The sequence below is a fragment of the Maylandia zebra genome, linkage group LG1 (genome assembly GCF_041146795.1).
Source record: "Maylandia zebra isolate NMK-2024a linkage group LG1, Mzebra_GT3a, whole genome shotgun sequence".
NCBI lineage: Eukaryota > Metazoa > Chordata > Actinopteri > Cichliformes > Cichlidae > Maylandia > Maylandia zebra.
In genome coordinates this window covers 16654738-16668895 of record NC_135167.1, presented here as the reverse complement: position 1 = coordinate 16668895, position 14158 = coordinate 16654738, and the positions used below count along the sequence as shown (strand labels likewise).

Below are 14158 nucleotides of genomic sequence, written 5' to 3'. Positions count from 1 at the left end.
AATCCTAACTTGAGGTGGTTCTCTCCAGATACCTCTAAAGCACTTGTGACATTCTGTCTGGCTTGTACAAAAACAAATTAATCATATTTAGGCCTGTCCTGCTGTGTTCGAGTCAAATCTCTTTCAGAGGAGTTGAGTTCTCTCTCCTGTCTCAGCCCTACAGAGAGTGAAAAATGATACCAGGGCATAAAAATACCTTGGTATGATTACAGTGTGCAGCACGCGGCTGAGGGGAGTAATGTAAAGTGCTGCATTGGACAGAAGGGATCCGACTGAGGCTCTGCTGGCAGGCTTTGAGTAGATGGGGCTCCGAGGCAGGGAGGGAAAGCCGCTCAGCATAAGCCCAGATCAGTCTAGCCCTGGGAAGACACCGTCAGGGCTCCACTGGGAGGGGCAGGCATCCAACAGCTTTTAATAGACATACCATCAATCACAAAAATATACCCTAATGCTCAGTGCCACAAATACAGTCCTCAGGGTCAGTACATCACAAAGAAACCAGAACATCAAGCACCTCTTTTTTTCTCTTCTTCTTCTTCTTTTTTAAACTGTAATTTTACACTCCTGGTCGCTTTCTTTGCTCAAACAATCCATCGCAATATTTATTTCAGAGCATAACTATGCACAAGAGCTTTTGTTTCCATAAACCTCCTAAGTTTTATTTTAAAAGCTTCTGTGTTTTGATGAAGAGGAGAAACTGAGTCACAGAAAGTAAAAGTAGAAGTTGGACATGCTTAATAAGTTACTTAAAAAACTGAAAAGAAGGGATAGTGGGCAGGTACACAGCAGAGATGAAGAGGCAGAAAATCCCCAGAAAAAGAAATGAGGCAAGAGTACACGGTGAGAAGGTTGGCTGTTTACCTGGTCGTACTCCAGGGCCCCGGGGTAAAGAGGCCAGCCCAGAAAAAGCTCCGCTATCACGCAGCCTAGGGACCACATGTCTATGGCTTCACAAAACGGCAATCCCAAAATAATCTCTGGAGCCCTGTGGAGCAGAGAAAAAACAAAAAAATACTTAAGTACCTTCAAAATGCTTTTAAAATTCATACATGACTGTACTAAAAATAAATGTTCTATTGTGCCTTTTTTAATATAAAAAGAGCATATACAAATAAATCCAACCACTTCACTTATTTATTTTTTTTTTTTTAAATTGTAAACTACAAATCTTCAGAAAAATACCAAATTTGCATTTTGCAGGGCCTTTGCTGTTACAGCCATTTAAAAGCAAGAGTTATGAGCTTAGCTATTAACAAATTAAAAATGTGCAGACATAATCCATGCATCAATAACACCTTAAAATCTTCCCTTCATTAGAAAAAACAATGTTTGCTGAAAATGTTAGTTGTATAAACCAGAGGTGAAGTATTGAGCAAACAGTGGCACTGAATTCCTGATGATAGCCAGTCAAATAGGATTGTGCTTTACGTGTGTAACAGTGCCAAGAGAATTGTAAGCCAGTACTGTGTGTGTTCTGGAGCTGGAGTGCGTCAGCAGGCCATGCCAGTGGGTTAGCAGGTCAGCCAGGCTGGGATCAGAGCTTTGACAGGCTTTGACGCTCAAGTCTGAGAGAAAATAAGAGCCGTAGTCACTAGTTTATTTAACCCCACATGCTTGCTCAGTGTTACGTCTCCATAAAAGCACTGCAATGCCACTTCAAGGGAAAGGCTCATGGTGACACAAGTCTGTCAGGATGAATATGTGTAAAATATGCTGACAGTCATTAACTTAGTATTCAGAACACACCACAAACCTTAGCAACATGACAGAGCACTGACAGGATCATGTATTCAGAGCTCACAAACCTTAATGTGCAGGAGTGACCTCCAAGCTCATTAAAATCAATAAGATACTAGCAGTATCTCGCACACCAACAGTACCATATTAAACAGAGGCTTCACAAAGCTGCTTTTCGGAATAATGTCTTAAGAGTGCCATTCAGTTCATTGCAGAAAGAAATAATGCTCTTTTTATGCCACGTCTAAAATTATGAATAGTATGCGCAAGAACTTAGTTTAAAAAAAAATATACACAATTTTTTAATCCAAAGGGCTAACAGAAAACTCAACATAATTTCTTCAACTTTTTGGAAATTGTATCAGTATACAGATTTCGATATCGTACCAGATGCTTATGGATGCATTTTCTATTTTCTATCTCTCCTTGAATCGCTACCTTATCGTGGTGGAGGGGTTTGTGTGTTCCAGGGATCCCAGGGGCTATGTTGTCCGGGGGCTTTTGGCCCCTGGTAGGGTCTCCCATGGCAAATTGGTCCTGGGTGAGGGACCAGACAAAGAGCGATTCAGAAGACCCTTATGAGGAAAACATCGAGGGAACAGTTCACCCTGCCCGGGATAGGGTTACCGGGCCCCGACCTGGAGCCAGGCCCGGGGAGGGTGCCCTAGGGCGAGCGTCTGGTGGCCGGGCCTTAGTCCATGGGGCCCGGCTGGGCACAGCCCGAAAACGGGACATGGACCCATCCTCCTGCAGGGCCACCACCCGCAGGAGGTGCCATAGGGGTCGGGTGCCTTGTGTGCCGGGCGGCAGCCAGGAGCGGAGGCCCCGGCGGACTGATCCCCGGCTACCAAGATTGGCAATTGGGACATGGAATGTCATCTCTCTGGTGGGGAAGGAGCCTGAGTTAGTGTGCGAGTTTGAGAGGTACCGCTAAATGTAGTCGGGCTCACCTCTACGCATGGCTTGGAATCTGGAACCAGTCTCCTGGAGAGGGGCTGGACTCTGTCTCAGTCTGGAGTTGCCCCTGGTGAGAAGCAGCGGGCTGGGGTGACTATTCTAATATCCCCTCGGCTTGCTGTCTGTACGTTGGGGTTCTTCCCGGTGGATTAGAGGGTTTGTTCCCTGCGCCTTAGGGTCGGGGAACGGGTCCTGACTATCATCTGCACTTATGCGCCGAGTAGCAGTTCAGAGTACCCAGCCTTCTTAAGAGTCCCTGGGTGGGATGCTGGAAGGTGCTCCACCTGGAGACTCTGTTGTCCTACTGAGAGACTTCAATGCTCACGTGGGTAACGACAGCAAGACCTGGAGGGGCGTGATTGGGAGGAACGGCCTCCCTGATCTGAACCCAAGCGGTGTTTTGTTATTGGACTTCTGTGCAATAACAAAATAACGAACAAGGTGTTTGGCCACAAACACCTTGTTCGAACATAAGAGTGTCCAGTGCACGTGGCACCAGGACCCTCTAGCCCGCAGGTCGATGATCAATTTTGTAATCGTATCACCAGACTTGCGATCATATGTTCTGGACACTCGGGTAAAGAGAGGGGCTGAGCTGTCAACTGATCACCACCTGGTGGTGAGTTGGATCAGGTGGCGGGGGAGGACGCTGGACAGACCCAATGCACCTAAATGCACAGTGAGGGTGTGCTGGGAATGCCTAGCAGAGGCCCCAGTCCGTGAGATCTTCAACGCACACCTCCGGCAGAGCTTCAACAGCATTCCGAGGGAGACTGAGGACATTGAGTCCGAATGGACCATGTTCAGCGTCTCCATTGCCGAAGCTGCTGCATTGAGCTGCAGCTGCAAGGTGGTTGGTGCCTATCGTGGTGGTAAACTCCGAACTAAATGGTGGACACCAGAGGTAACGGGAGCCACCAGGCTGAAGAAGGAGTCCTATCGGGCTTGGTTAGCCTGTGGGACTTCGGAGGCTGCTGACAGGTACCGACAGGCCAAGCGGAATGCGGCTCGGGCAGTGGCTGAAGCAAAAACTCGGGTGTGGGAGGAGTTTGGAGAGGCCAATGGAAAAAGACTTTTGGACTGCCTTCAAGAGATTCTGGCTGTCAGGCGTCTCAGGGGAAAGTGGTGCTCTACCTGCACTGTGTATAGTGCTGGTGGAGCGCTGCTGACTTCGACTGAGAAAATTGTCGGGCGGCGGAAGGAATCCTTCAAGGACCTCCTTAATCTCACTGACACGTCTTCTGAAGAGGAAGCAGAGTCCAAGGATGTGCTGGAGAGATTATATCTCTCGGCTAGCCTGGGAATACCTTTGTGTTCCCCGGATAAGCTAGAGAAAGTGGCTGGGGAGGGGGAGAGGGAGGTCTGGGCTTCTCTGCTTAGGCTGCTGCCCCCGCGACCTGGTCCCAGATAAGCGGAAGAAGATGGATGGATGGATGGATGGGTGGATGCAAATAACTACAGATAATGGCATTGCTCAGAATAACTTGGCCCCAAGATTACATTGGTGAGAAACCCGAGAAGTAGAGAGTTATTTAATTTCCATTAAGCATATACATAACAGTAAAATAATCCATTGCATTGAACTGTCGTACACACACGCGCGCAGAGGCGCACACACACAGCTTAATTTCAAAGAAATCTGCTCAAGAAATATCTTGGGTCTGCCATTTTGCAAACTGGACATATGAACCAAGATGATCCTGTACTTTCAATGTACATATTAAAGGGATCCAGGATACAAGCAGTCAGCAACTCTGTGAAGTCATATCAGACTAAAGGGTGTGGGACACATGGAGAGAAACAGGAAACCAACCGTCACCTATTAAAAACAAATGCAACAGCTGCTTGAGTAGCCAACATAGTACCAGAAAACCTAGGTAGAAGGTATGCGAACCATTTCCGCCTTACAGGCCTGTCCTATTTATATTTAAAAAGAGTGAGAAGCCACATATCAACACATCCTCTCATTCAGATATGCATGGAAGTATCATGTTATACGATAAATGTCCAACCACTGTGACAAATTACCCACACGTTCAGCTGCCTTTTCAGTGAGTCTCTTGTCCCACAGACAGACTGTATTTTAGCCTACAACTGTCAACTGTCCCCTGTGCTTTCTCAGAGACGAAGGCATAGAGAAAAATGAACCGCTTCTTCACCTGACACAGGTTTTGGCTGAAGTGGTCCTCCAGCTTAGAGCAGCTCTTCAGAGCAGAAAAGTAGTACTATAAAAAGCTGCAGTCTAAGGCGGGGCAATATCAGCTAGTCTTTCTGCAGAAAAAAAAAAGAAGACTCACTGAAGAGGCAGCTGAATAACATTGAGAAAAAGCATCACACACGCCCAGCAGGAAGGAAGCATGAGAAGGCCGGGGGACTAGCTGCTTAGCAATAACTGAGCTTTCAAAATAAGATGCTAATATTCTCTCGGAAGGAAATAAATAAAATAATGCTAAAATGGATCACTGATTATTAACATACTTCAGCAGCCAGCAAGAAATGTCTGTGTGGGGAAACAATGTAGCATAGGGTTGATAAGTCTCATTAAAACAAATGCAAGACATCACTAAGTATGTCTTCCAGTTAGGCACCACTGTGTAACAAAAAACCAAAGTTCTTTTCACAACGAAATGCCAAATCAAATCGAACAACAGCTCCATCTTCATCTGTGACACCCTACCTGCTCAGAAAAATTAAGATTCACACAATTATTCTGATGTCAATAACCTTCCTTTATGCACAATCCTTCCCTATTTCTAAAAGTCAAAGCCAGCGTACTAAGCCCCACACAATGCCCCCACGTATTCAAAACAATCCAGTATTATGGCTTTATAAGCATTAGTGCAGCATTTTTGTCAGAAATATACAAAATGTCAACATGAGGGCGTAGAATGGTTGCTGACCACATTAATTGTTTTCAGAGCCCTGAGCCATCAACAAAATCATGGACTTAAAGAATGCATTAGAGGTCTGATAAGTAATCATGTGAATTAAAGCGGGTGACTCATTTATTTATTTCAAAATATAAAGATTAATGTTCTTGTTGATACACATAGAAAATGAGTGCATTTTCCTTCTGCTCTTCTGAATGCACAATAGTAATACGACACGTAAAATGCCAAACAGAAATAAAGAGTACAAAGAAAGACAGAAAAACGGAAAACTGCAAGACTCCTTCATTTAGTTTTGGGGGATAAGTGGATGTTGCCATGGTTGCCGGGCTCCATCCTAATCAACCTAACTCAAGCTCACCGCCTTTCTATGAAACTGAATCTGTTTTTCATTCTGAGGATATGACGCACAAGTTGAGATAGTGAAGCCTCGTGACTCTTCACTGCCACGTGCAAGAATTCCAGAAAAAAAAAAAGACAGGTACAACAAAACTGTCTACATCATGTTACAGACCCACTTCATAAAACTGAGCAGGAATAAGTGTGCACGGGGAATAAATTTATGGAGGAATAGACAAAAAACTCAAAGTCAAATGATAAAGCATCCGGTAAGTACAAATGATCAGAAGCAGTGACCTGATGCCTCATAGCTACTCCGCAACGGGTACCAATTCATCCAAAACCAGTTTATGTTTTACAGGCACAGAATACAGCAACAGATCAATGCTGCATTATTTTACTTTTACAGGCTATTAAATGCAGTCGATCTGCTTCTAATGTTTTAGTGTGCTGTAAACCTACAATGTTTTTCTCCATTAGAAGACAAAAGAGTGTCCATTAGGTTTGTTGACTAATGCTAGTGCATGAGTTTAAAAACAAGTCTAATTTGTGAGATACGAGTTGACTATTATATTACTTTCCTCACAGCTTCAAAGCTTCCAGAAGGCCTCATCTGTTATCTCTGAAACGTACCTTCAGAAGTAACGAAGAGAAAAAATAGATATTTATATAACAGTTTTAGCTTTGGCATTTCAACCTTTCTGTTACAGAAAAAGTGCTCTTTTAGCAGGTTAGTTGACAAGAAAGCTCGCATATTGCCTTGACAGTTTTGTATTCTCAATAAGCTTTAAAGAGGACACCTGGCCCAATGAGGAAAAGTTGAAGTGTGGATTCCAGTTTGTCAGTCTGATCACTCAAACAGAGTGCATCTTCTACACTGATCTTATTTATAAGGTGCTTTAAAAACTCGAACATTACAGCAGTTACAGTAATAACTGCTTATCAAATAAAGTCCTTAAACTGGTGCAAAGTCAAATAGACACAAGAATTGAGTGCCTGAACATTTTAACAGAAACAGATATTTGCCAACTGTGTATCAACAATGTATTGCATTAGAAAAACGACACAATACATTGCCATATACTCCCAATGGCAAGACCATGGCAAAACTATTGTGAGCCCCCCCCCCCCCACAAAGAATTAACAGTAACTATACACAGCAATTATACCCAATATCTCACATTCTACATCCTTCCCAGCGTCCTAGTAACAGAATAAAAGAGGTAGGTGGCAACAATATAACCCATTGGTTCGTAAAGACACTGTGGTCAGGTTGGAATTTTGAAACCAGATGTGAGAACAGGGGTGGATTTGATTGCCAAACCCCAAAAGAAAAACTTGTCAATCACCGGTTATTAGCCAATGAGCATACCTTAGACCAGGGGTGTCAAACTCAAATACACAGTGGGCCAAAATTCAAAACTGGAACAAAGTCGCAGGCTAACGTTAATATTTACTGAAATATATTTATTCCTCCAGATATAAGAATGAATCTTTTCTTATGGACTCAAACACATTTTGCTGAAAAACTGAATATGGAACAAGCAAAGCTTAATACTAAACAATATATATATTAGCTGTATAATACCAGTAGGCCAGCTCTGATAATAATTTGGTATGGCTTCGTGGGCCAAATGTAAGTAGGCTGCGGGCCAAATCCGGCCCGCGGGCCAGAGTTTGACACCTATGCCTTAGAGAGTCCTCCTTTCTGAACTGGACAATATTTTCAGAGAATCTTTCATTTATTATGATTCAAAATAGGTGACCGAGCCAATATACTGATCAGAAAGGTTTTTACAGATTACAGACCTCTGCATTGGCTTCACCTTCCAAAGCCCAAAATTATCTTTTTTTTTTTTTTTTAATACCTTCTATGGACAAAACCAGAAATTTTACTTGGAAGAACATAAGTAATCCATGTGTTTGTGCTGTGTTGTAAGTAATTTGTTAATTGGTGTGGATTGAACAATTCTATGGTTTTATAGACACATAAAATATGTGTAGCATTTGGTTTGTTGAGGTCACTTCAGAACAAGGCGTTAATACGTTAATAACACTGCACTGACTGCTACCTGGTCTTTGACAGAAATCATCCTACTAAACAATGCCGTCCTCAGAGAAGGCCTGCCACTATGCAAGGTGTAACCTTCCTACACTGCAGTTATGACATTCATCTACAGTAATAAAATTAAACTCAAATAGGCAGAGGCAATGGTAAGAAGCTGCAACTACATTTTCAAGCTCATTTACAGATTTGTTTATGTGTGCATTAAGATGTTGACCCAAACATTTTCATTTGTATCCAATTTTCTACCTAAAAACAAAAAAAAATACTGACAACATATTTTATTATTTATAACCAACAATTCTATCTTTATTTCTTATTCATGGCCACTATCTCACAATACAGAAATAGTCCTTGGGTCTTTACTTTGAGGACAAAGCAGGGTGGATTAAAGTGTAAAGAGATATCCAACTAGCTCATACAGAAAAGAGCAAATAAGGGTGGTTACACATTAGAAGAGGGAAGGATCACTGTCGCTGCATGCTCACACAAGCCTTTGAGTAAAACTGTTGTGACAGAGACATTTATTTGAACCACACTGCAGTTGTTATAAGGTCAGCTAAAAAGAAGAACTGACAACATGGTTCCTCGATGAAGGAAGAATGGAGCCACACTGCATGCTTTTACCAGGAACTGCAATACCACACACACACACATACACACAGAGCTTCCTGCATTATTCAGTGAAACACAGAGTCAGTGTAACAAAGGGCGGGGGAACCACTTGCACTTTGATCTGCAAAGGCTTTAGATTAAGGATACAAAGCTTTCAGACATGTTTTACAGATGTAAACCATTCAACGTGTTGACATAGCGCTGAGCTTTAGGAAAGCTTTTTTTCCCCCCAGTTCAGGTGTAATGTGTTTTTTACCGTTTTGATGGTTTTAAGAAGGTACTTAAGATGGCCTAAAGAAATTGTTTCTGGGCTTAGGGTGACAGGAAAACGAAATACCTCTGGATATTTAAGATCCACTGGGAAGACTGTGGAAAAATTGCAGGTACTTACCAGCTTACATTTTCTTACCCCTAAAATACCACTCTCTAAAACGAAGTAACTACAGAACAGGGTAGAAAGCAGATATTGGATTCAAAGCTTTAAAGCTAAACTTTGTGCAGTTTTGTTTTCCCCCTTATGTTTGCGCTCTAAGCTACCAACTCAAACAGACAAAAGCAAAACCATTTAATTTGATGCAGTACTAACAACTAAAAGAACAATGTTTTAGTGAACCGTAGCTTTACAGCATTGATAATAATACTACAAAGTTCATTATTCAAATATTTGTATCAAAACAAAAAAAACAAAGTGTCTATACTGAGTTATGTTCACATATATTTAATCTTTTGAAACATTAGATTCTACATTCTTTGTGGGATTACTGATATTGCCTGTGGTAAAATGCTCCATTACCTGCTCCAATAAAAAAAAACCCCAAAAACAAACACCAGCTTTAGCTCTTCATACCATCATACTGTTTGTAGGGCTGGGGAATATTCTCCTGAGTCCAAACTTCACATCGTGACACCAACAACAGCTAATACCACTCTGGTGGGAGTGCAAATGTGCCGTTGGGAGTTTACAAAAGGAGCCATCCACACCACTCTGTGACACAAACATAATAATGGAACAAACCTACTGCTGTTTGTGAGAGCATTTAGAATCACAAAAAGTACTATGAGAACTAGTCTCGACAGTGCATAACTTTTAAGTGCTTGCCAAATGACAGACTGCAAGCCAGTGCAAGCTTTGACCACATCAATACTTAGAAAAAACCCTTTACCCAACAGTCTAGAAAAGGACTTTGTTCATAAAATGGAAGATGCTTGTGTGTGCACAAGTTTCCATGCCCACAAATAAGTTTCTAAGAGTGTCCAATGGAATAAATGCTCACAGACCTACTTTTCAAGGACAGTTAATCCATCAGTCTTAGGCCAACTATTCTACACATGGATAGGAGAATAATGCACAGCTTATTGTTTCACAGAATTAATGACCATGTTAATGTAAACCTGTCTCAATCACTCATGTCTGTGATTTATCCCATTTAAAAAACAACAACATTTTTTCAAGAACATTTCCTGCAAGAGAATGGTATTTGTTCCTGGGGAGGCTTTTTAATGAACTAACAGAAAATGTAATGAACTCCTCCCAGTAAAGACTCAGGATACTTACTATGATATGTTCACGGTAAATAAATGCAACTTAATATTTCCAATTTCCAAATATTAAAATAGCAGATGATTGGAGGGACTGTAATTTTTAGATGTCAATTCTACCCTGGAGCTGTGAGCACTCCAGCTTTGCTGACTATGCAAACTGGAGTGGCAAATTACAAGTGGCCAACGGCCAAATGCTTGTAAATTGTGGCAGCAGTCAGTGTAGCTGTCAAACTTATTGGTAAGAGTGGGTGATAGATTTGAGGTGTCCACCATCTCCTGTCTCAGAAAGGTGAACTAAACATTCAGCACAGCGAACACAGAAACGTGCATCGACATATGGGAATCAAAACAGCTGACATTGTCGAGCTAGTTGACCTTGAACAAGTAAGTCAGAGTTCTCTAGTATTTCAAGCTGTCCTTATTTCATTCTGGCTGCCTATGTGCATCACCATCTATAGAAGTCAAAGCACACTGGCCAGCATCCCATGAGCTATTTTTAGCAACCCTCCAATTTCACCCTCAGCAACGCAGTTTCCCCACAGTGTGCTTCGCATACTCTTGTCCCACAGGGGTAAACTACAGAGGGACGACAGAGTTACAATAGATATTTCACTTCATTAGTCTGTTGTCATTCCAACAATTTTGCTGTAACAGGAGAATGAAATCAAACATAGGTAAAAAAAAATTAATAAAATGTTAATATAGTCCAAAAAAAAAAAAAAAAAAAAAAACCTGTCTGCTACAGTTTGACAAATCTTAGAATAGATGTTAAAGATAGATAAAGATGGGACATCAAATATTGATCAAAGCTCAACAGTTGTGCATTCTAAAAGAAGGTACATGGAAAATAGGAAAACAACAAAAACAGAAAGGCCTGACGTTACTTTCCAACAGCATACAAAGAATCCAAAAGAGCTGAGGAACAGAAATGATAGGACAAAAGCCAGCCTCCATCAAATTGATGGAAAGAGTAAAGTGTGGAGGAAAAACAAAAACAGTTATAGCTCGGTTATGACTTTGGAAGGAAAGGCTAGAATTAGAAATTAATAAGAATTGTATAACTCATGAAAGCATACATTTTGCTCCAAATCACAAATTTTGTTGGCTGACTGGCCAGCTCACAGCTGCTAAGTGGGGTTTTTCCCCCTCACAGCCAAGAGGTTTGCTAAATGAGTATTTGTGATGAAAAAAAATGCAAGAATTGAAATTCATGCATCAGAAATTGTTTTCAGACAGTTTTGAGAGACAGTGAAGTTAAGATGACATCCATCCATCCATCCATTCGCTTCCGCTTATCCTTTTCAGGGTCGCGGGGGGCGCTGGAGCCTATCCCAGCTGTCATAGGGCGAAAGGCGGGGTACACCCTGGACAGGTCGCCAGTCTGTCGCAGGGCTAACACATAGGGACAGACAACCATTCACACTCACATTCACTCGCACATTCACACCTAGTGACAATTTGGATTAATCAATTAACCTATCCCCACAAGCTGCATGTCTTTGGACGGTGGGAGGAAGCCGGAGTACCCGGAGAGAACCCACGCAAACACGGGGAGAACATGCAAACTCCACACAGAAAGAACCCGGCCTGATGGTGGAATTGAACTCAGGACCTTCTTGCTGTGCGGCAACAGTGCTAACCACCGTGCCACCGTGCTTAAGATGACAAATAATGGAAATATTGGAAAGTCCAGTTCTTAATTGCGTCACTGCTTGGCTGTTTTTATGCATAGCTTGGTTTCTCGGTTTATTTTATTTTTTTTCGGTCACCATTCCCTGTGCTACGTCATACCTCTGTCCACAAAAAATAAACAGCAGAACCAGCAAATATATGAGCCAAACATGTTACTAAGTCACACTTTCAGCTGTGTAGTTGCAGGCATATCTACACATTATCATAGTAATGGGTATTTTTCTTGGCTTGCTGTACATGCAGCAATTATTTCCAAGCAACCATTAAAGTGGTGAGACTGGTTTCTAGAACCTTGACACTTTTATTTTTAACAAGTTCCTGAAATGAAGTGTATATGCATCGCAACAACATTCACACAAAAGCCTGATGAGTTCCTGGAATGAAAGGAGTATACAAGGAATAATTGCAATTAGCAAGTATTTTCCACAGTTCCCATAAAACAATGAGCAGGGAATTGGTCAAAGTAATTGCCAAGTTCTCACTTTAGACACTAAAGAACAATCTACAGTAAAAGCAAATGAATACAGCTATCAAATACTATTTGCATCCATTTTATTCAAAGTACAGAATTGCCTGCAATGCACACTGTTCCACTGTCTGAATGTGCAGGCAGGGACAATTATTCAAATTCTATGCAAAAGCTGCTCACTATAATAGCCAGTTCTGAATGTGGCTCATAAATCCTCAACCGTCCCAGGCAAAGAAACCAAGTTAGAAGCACCAAGAGTATGAAGCCCTTCATATCTCAGTCTTTCCATTTGAATAGACAACTGCTCTGATAAAGTGTAGTTCTCAAGTTTTTAAACAGTAACGCATCATTTTTTGAAACCTCATTTCTGTACAACTACAGTGAATTTTTAAAAACAACAATTCTAAATGTGACTGAAGTGCAGACTTTCAGTTTTTATTCAAATTATCAAAGTATGATCATTTTAAACATTTTAAAGCTAACATTTTAAATATGAAGCTTGTTTTTAATATTTACATGAAAATCCTTATGAATGCTTGAAGTCTACAACCCAAGGCCCTTTTAAAATGCTTCCTCCCTTCAGATGTTCTGCTGGTCATTTCCTTCAGCCACTTTCAGCTGCTGCTGGTTTGTGGGTCTTACTTCTGTTTTGTCTTTTTTAACTAAAAATCATGCTTTGTTGGTTCGAAATGTTATTGCTTTTGGGTCATACTCTATTTGCACTGTGACAAAGTGCCATCCAATCAGTTTTGCAGTATTTGTCTGAAACTTAGCAAGAAACACCAATTACCCAGTACCATTGGCAGCTATTGATGCCCATTACATAACACTGCTTCCACCGTATTTGACAGATGATGTTATGTTATATCTATCACTCCTATTCTTAAGTGTGTTCTGTATTTACATTGATGATGGCGCCTCTTGGCAGTAGACTGACGATGTCACAGCGACGGGACGAAGGCTGTCCCAATTCAAAGGCTGCTCGAAATGCGGCCCTCAAATGCATCCTTCATGTCACTGAATTTTAAGGATGTGGCGGTATAGACTTCGTGGCCCAACATATCCCAGAATGAATAACGCGGCGGTGGGTGTGGATAATTTTGCCGGGGGGGAAAAAAAAAAAAAAAAAAAAAAAAAAAAAAAAAAACGGCAGAAGAGGGGTGGCCGAAGAGTAAACTTTTAAAAGTAAGTACTGAATATTAGGGCTGCTCGATTATGGCAAAAATGATAATCACGATTATTTTCACTGAAATTGAGATCACGATTATTTGACGATATTTATTTAACCCTTTAAGACCTACCATAGAACCAAGTCCACCAGAGCTTATATTATTTTTTTTACATGCTGTAGTGCCATTTGTGGGAGCATTTCAAGTTGCTATACATCAATACAACTGTTATAGCCCATATTTTAATAATATGTATGCATTAAGTCCATAGTAATTACATAAATTGCAAAAAAGTGCAATAAACTACAAAAAAAATTGAAAATCGCTTTTGTTTTGTTTACATATATTTCTACTTGGAGAAATTTAAGAGGTTTATCCCTCAAAACTTTAAATACAATAAAGTTGCAAAAAATAGTTTCCCACCACAGGAAATTTATTTTGAGTGTCTTCATAGTTTTATTTTGGAGATACAGCAATTTTTATATACTGCAGGAAAAACAAAAAACAATCCTATGATGCAAATTTGCAAAGAAAACAGCATGTGCATCATTTCACTGTGGGAAGTGTTACGAACAGCTGATAGGAACGGCAAAGCGTGTTTCTGGAATATTATGTTTTTGTTCCTGCAAGCGCTTTTTATGCAATTTTTGCAAAGCTATATGTGGAACGAAACCGTGACCGAGGA

The 14158-nt window shown here is 41.1% G+C and overlaps 1 protein-coding gene across 2 annotated transcripts in view; it reads right to left on the bottom strand.

Moving 5' to 3' along the window:
* The window catches only part of hipk3b (homeodomain interacting protein kinase 3b), a 48934-nt gene that overhangs the window by 16053 nt on the left and 18723 nt on the right, over positions 1-14158 (bottom strand). For both annotated transcript variants that reach the window (XM_004539422.6, XM_004539421.6), the window contains exon 3: positions 862-985. In XM_004539422.6, the coding sequence (XP_004539479.1) occupies positions 862-985 (124 nt within the window). The remainder of the gene's footprint in view (positions 1-861; positions 986-14158) is intronic.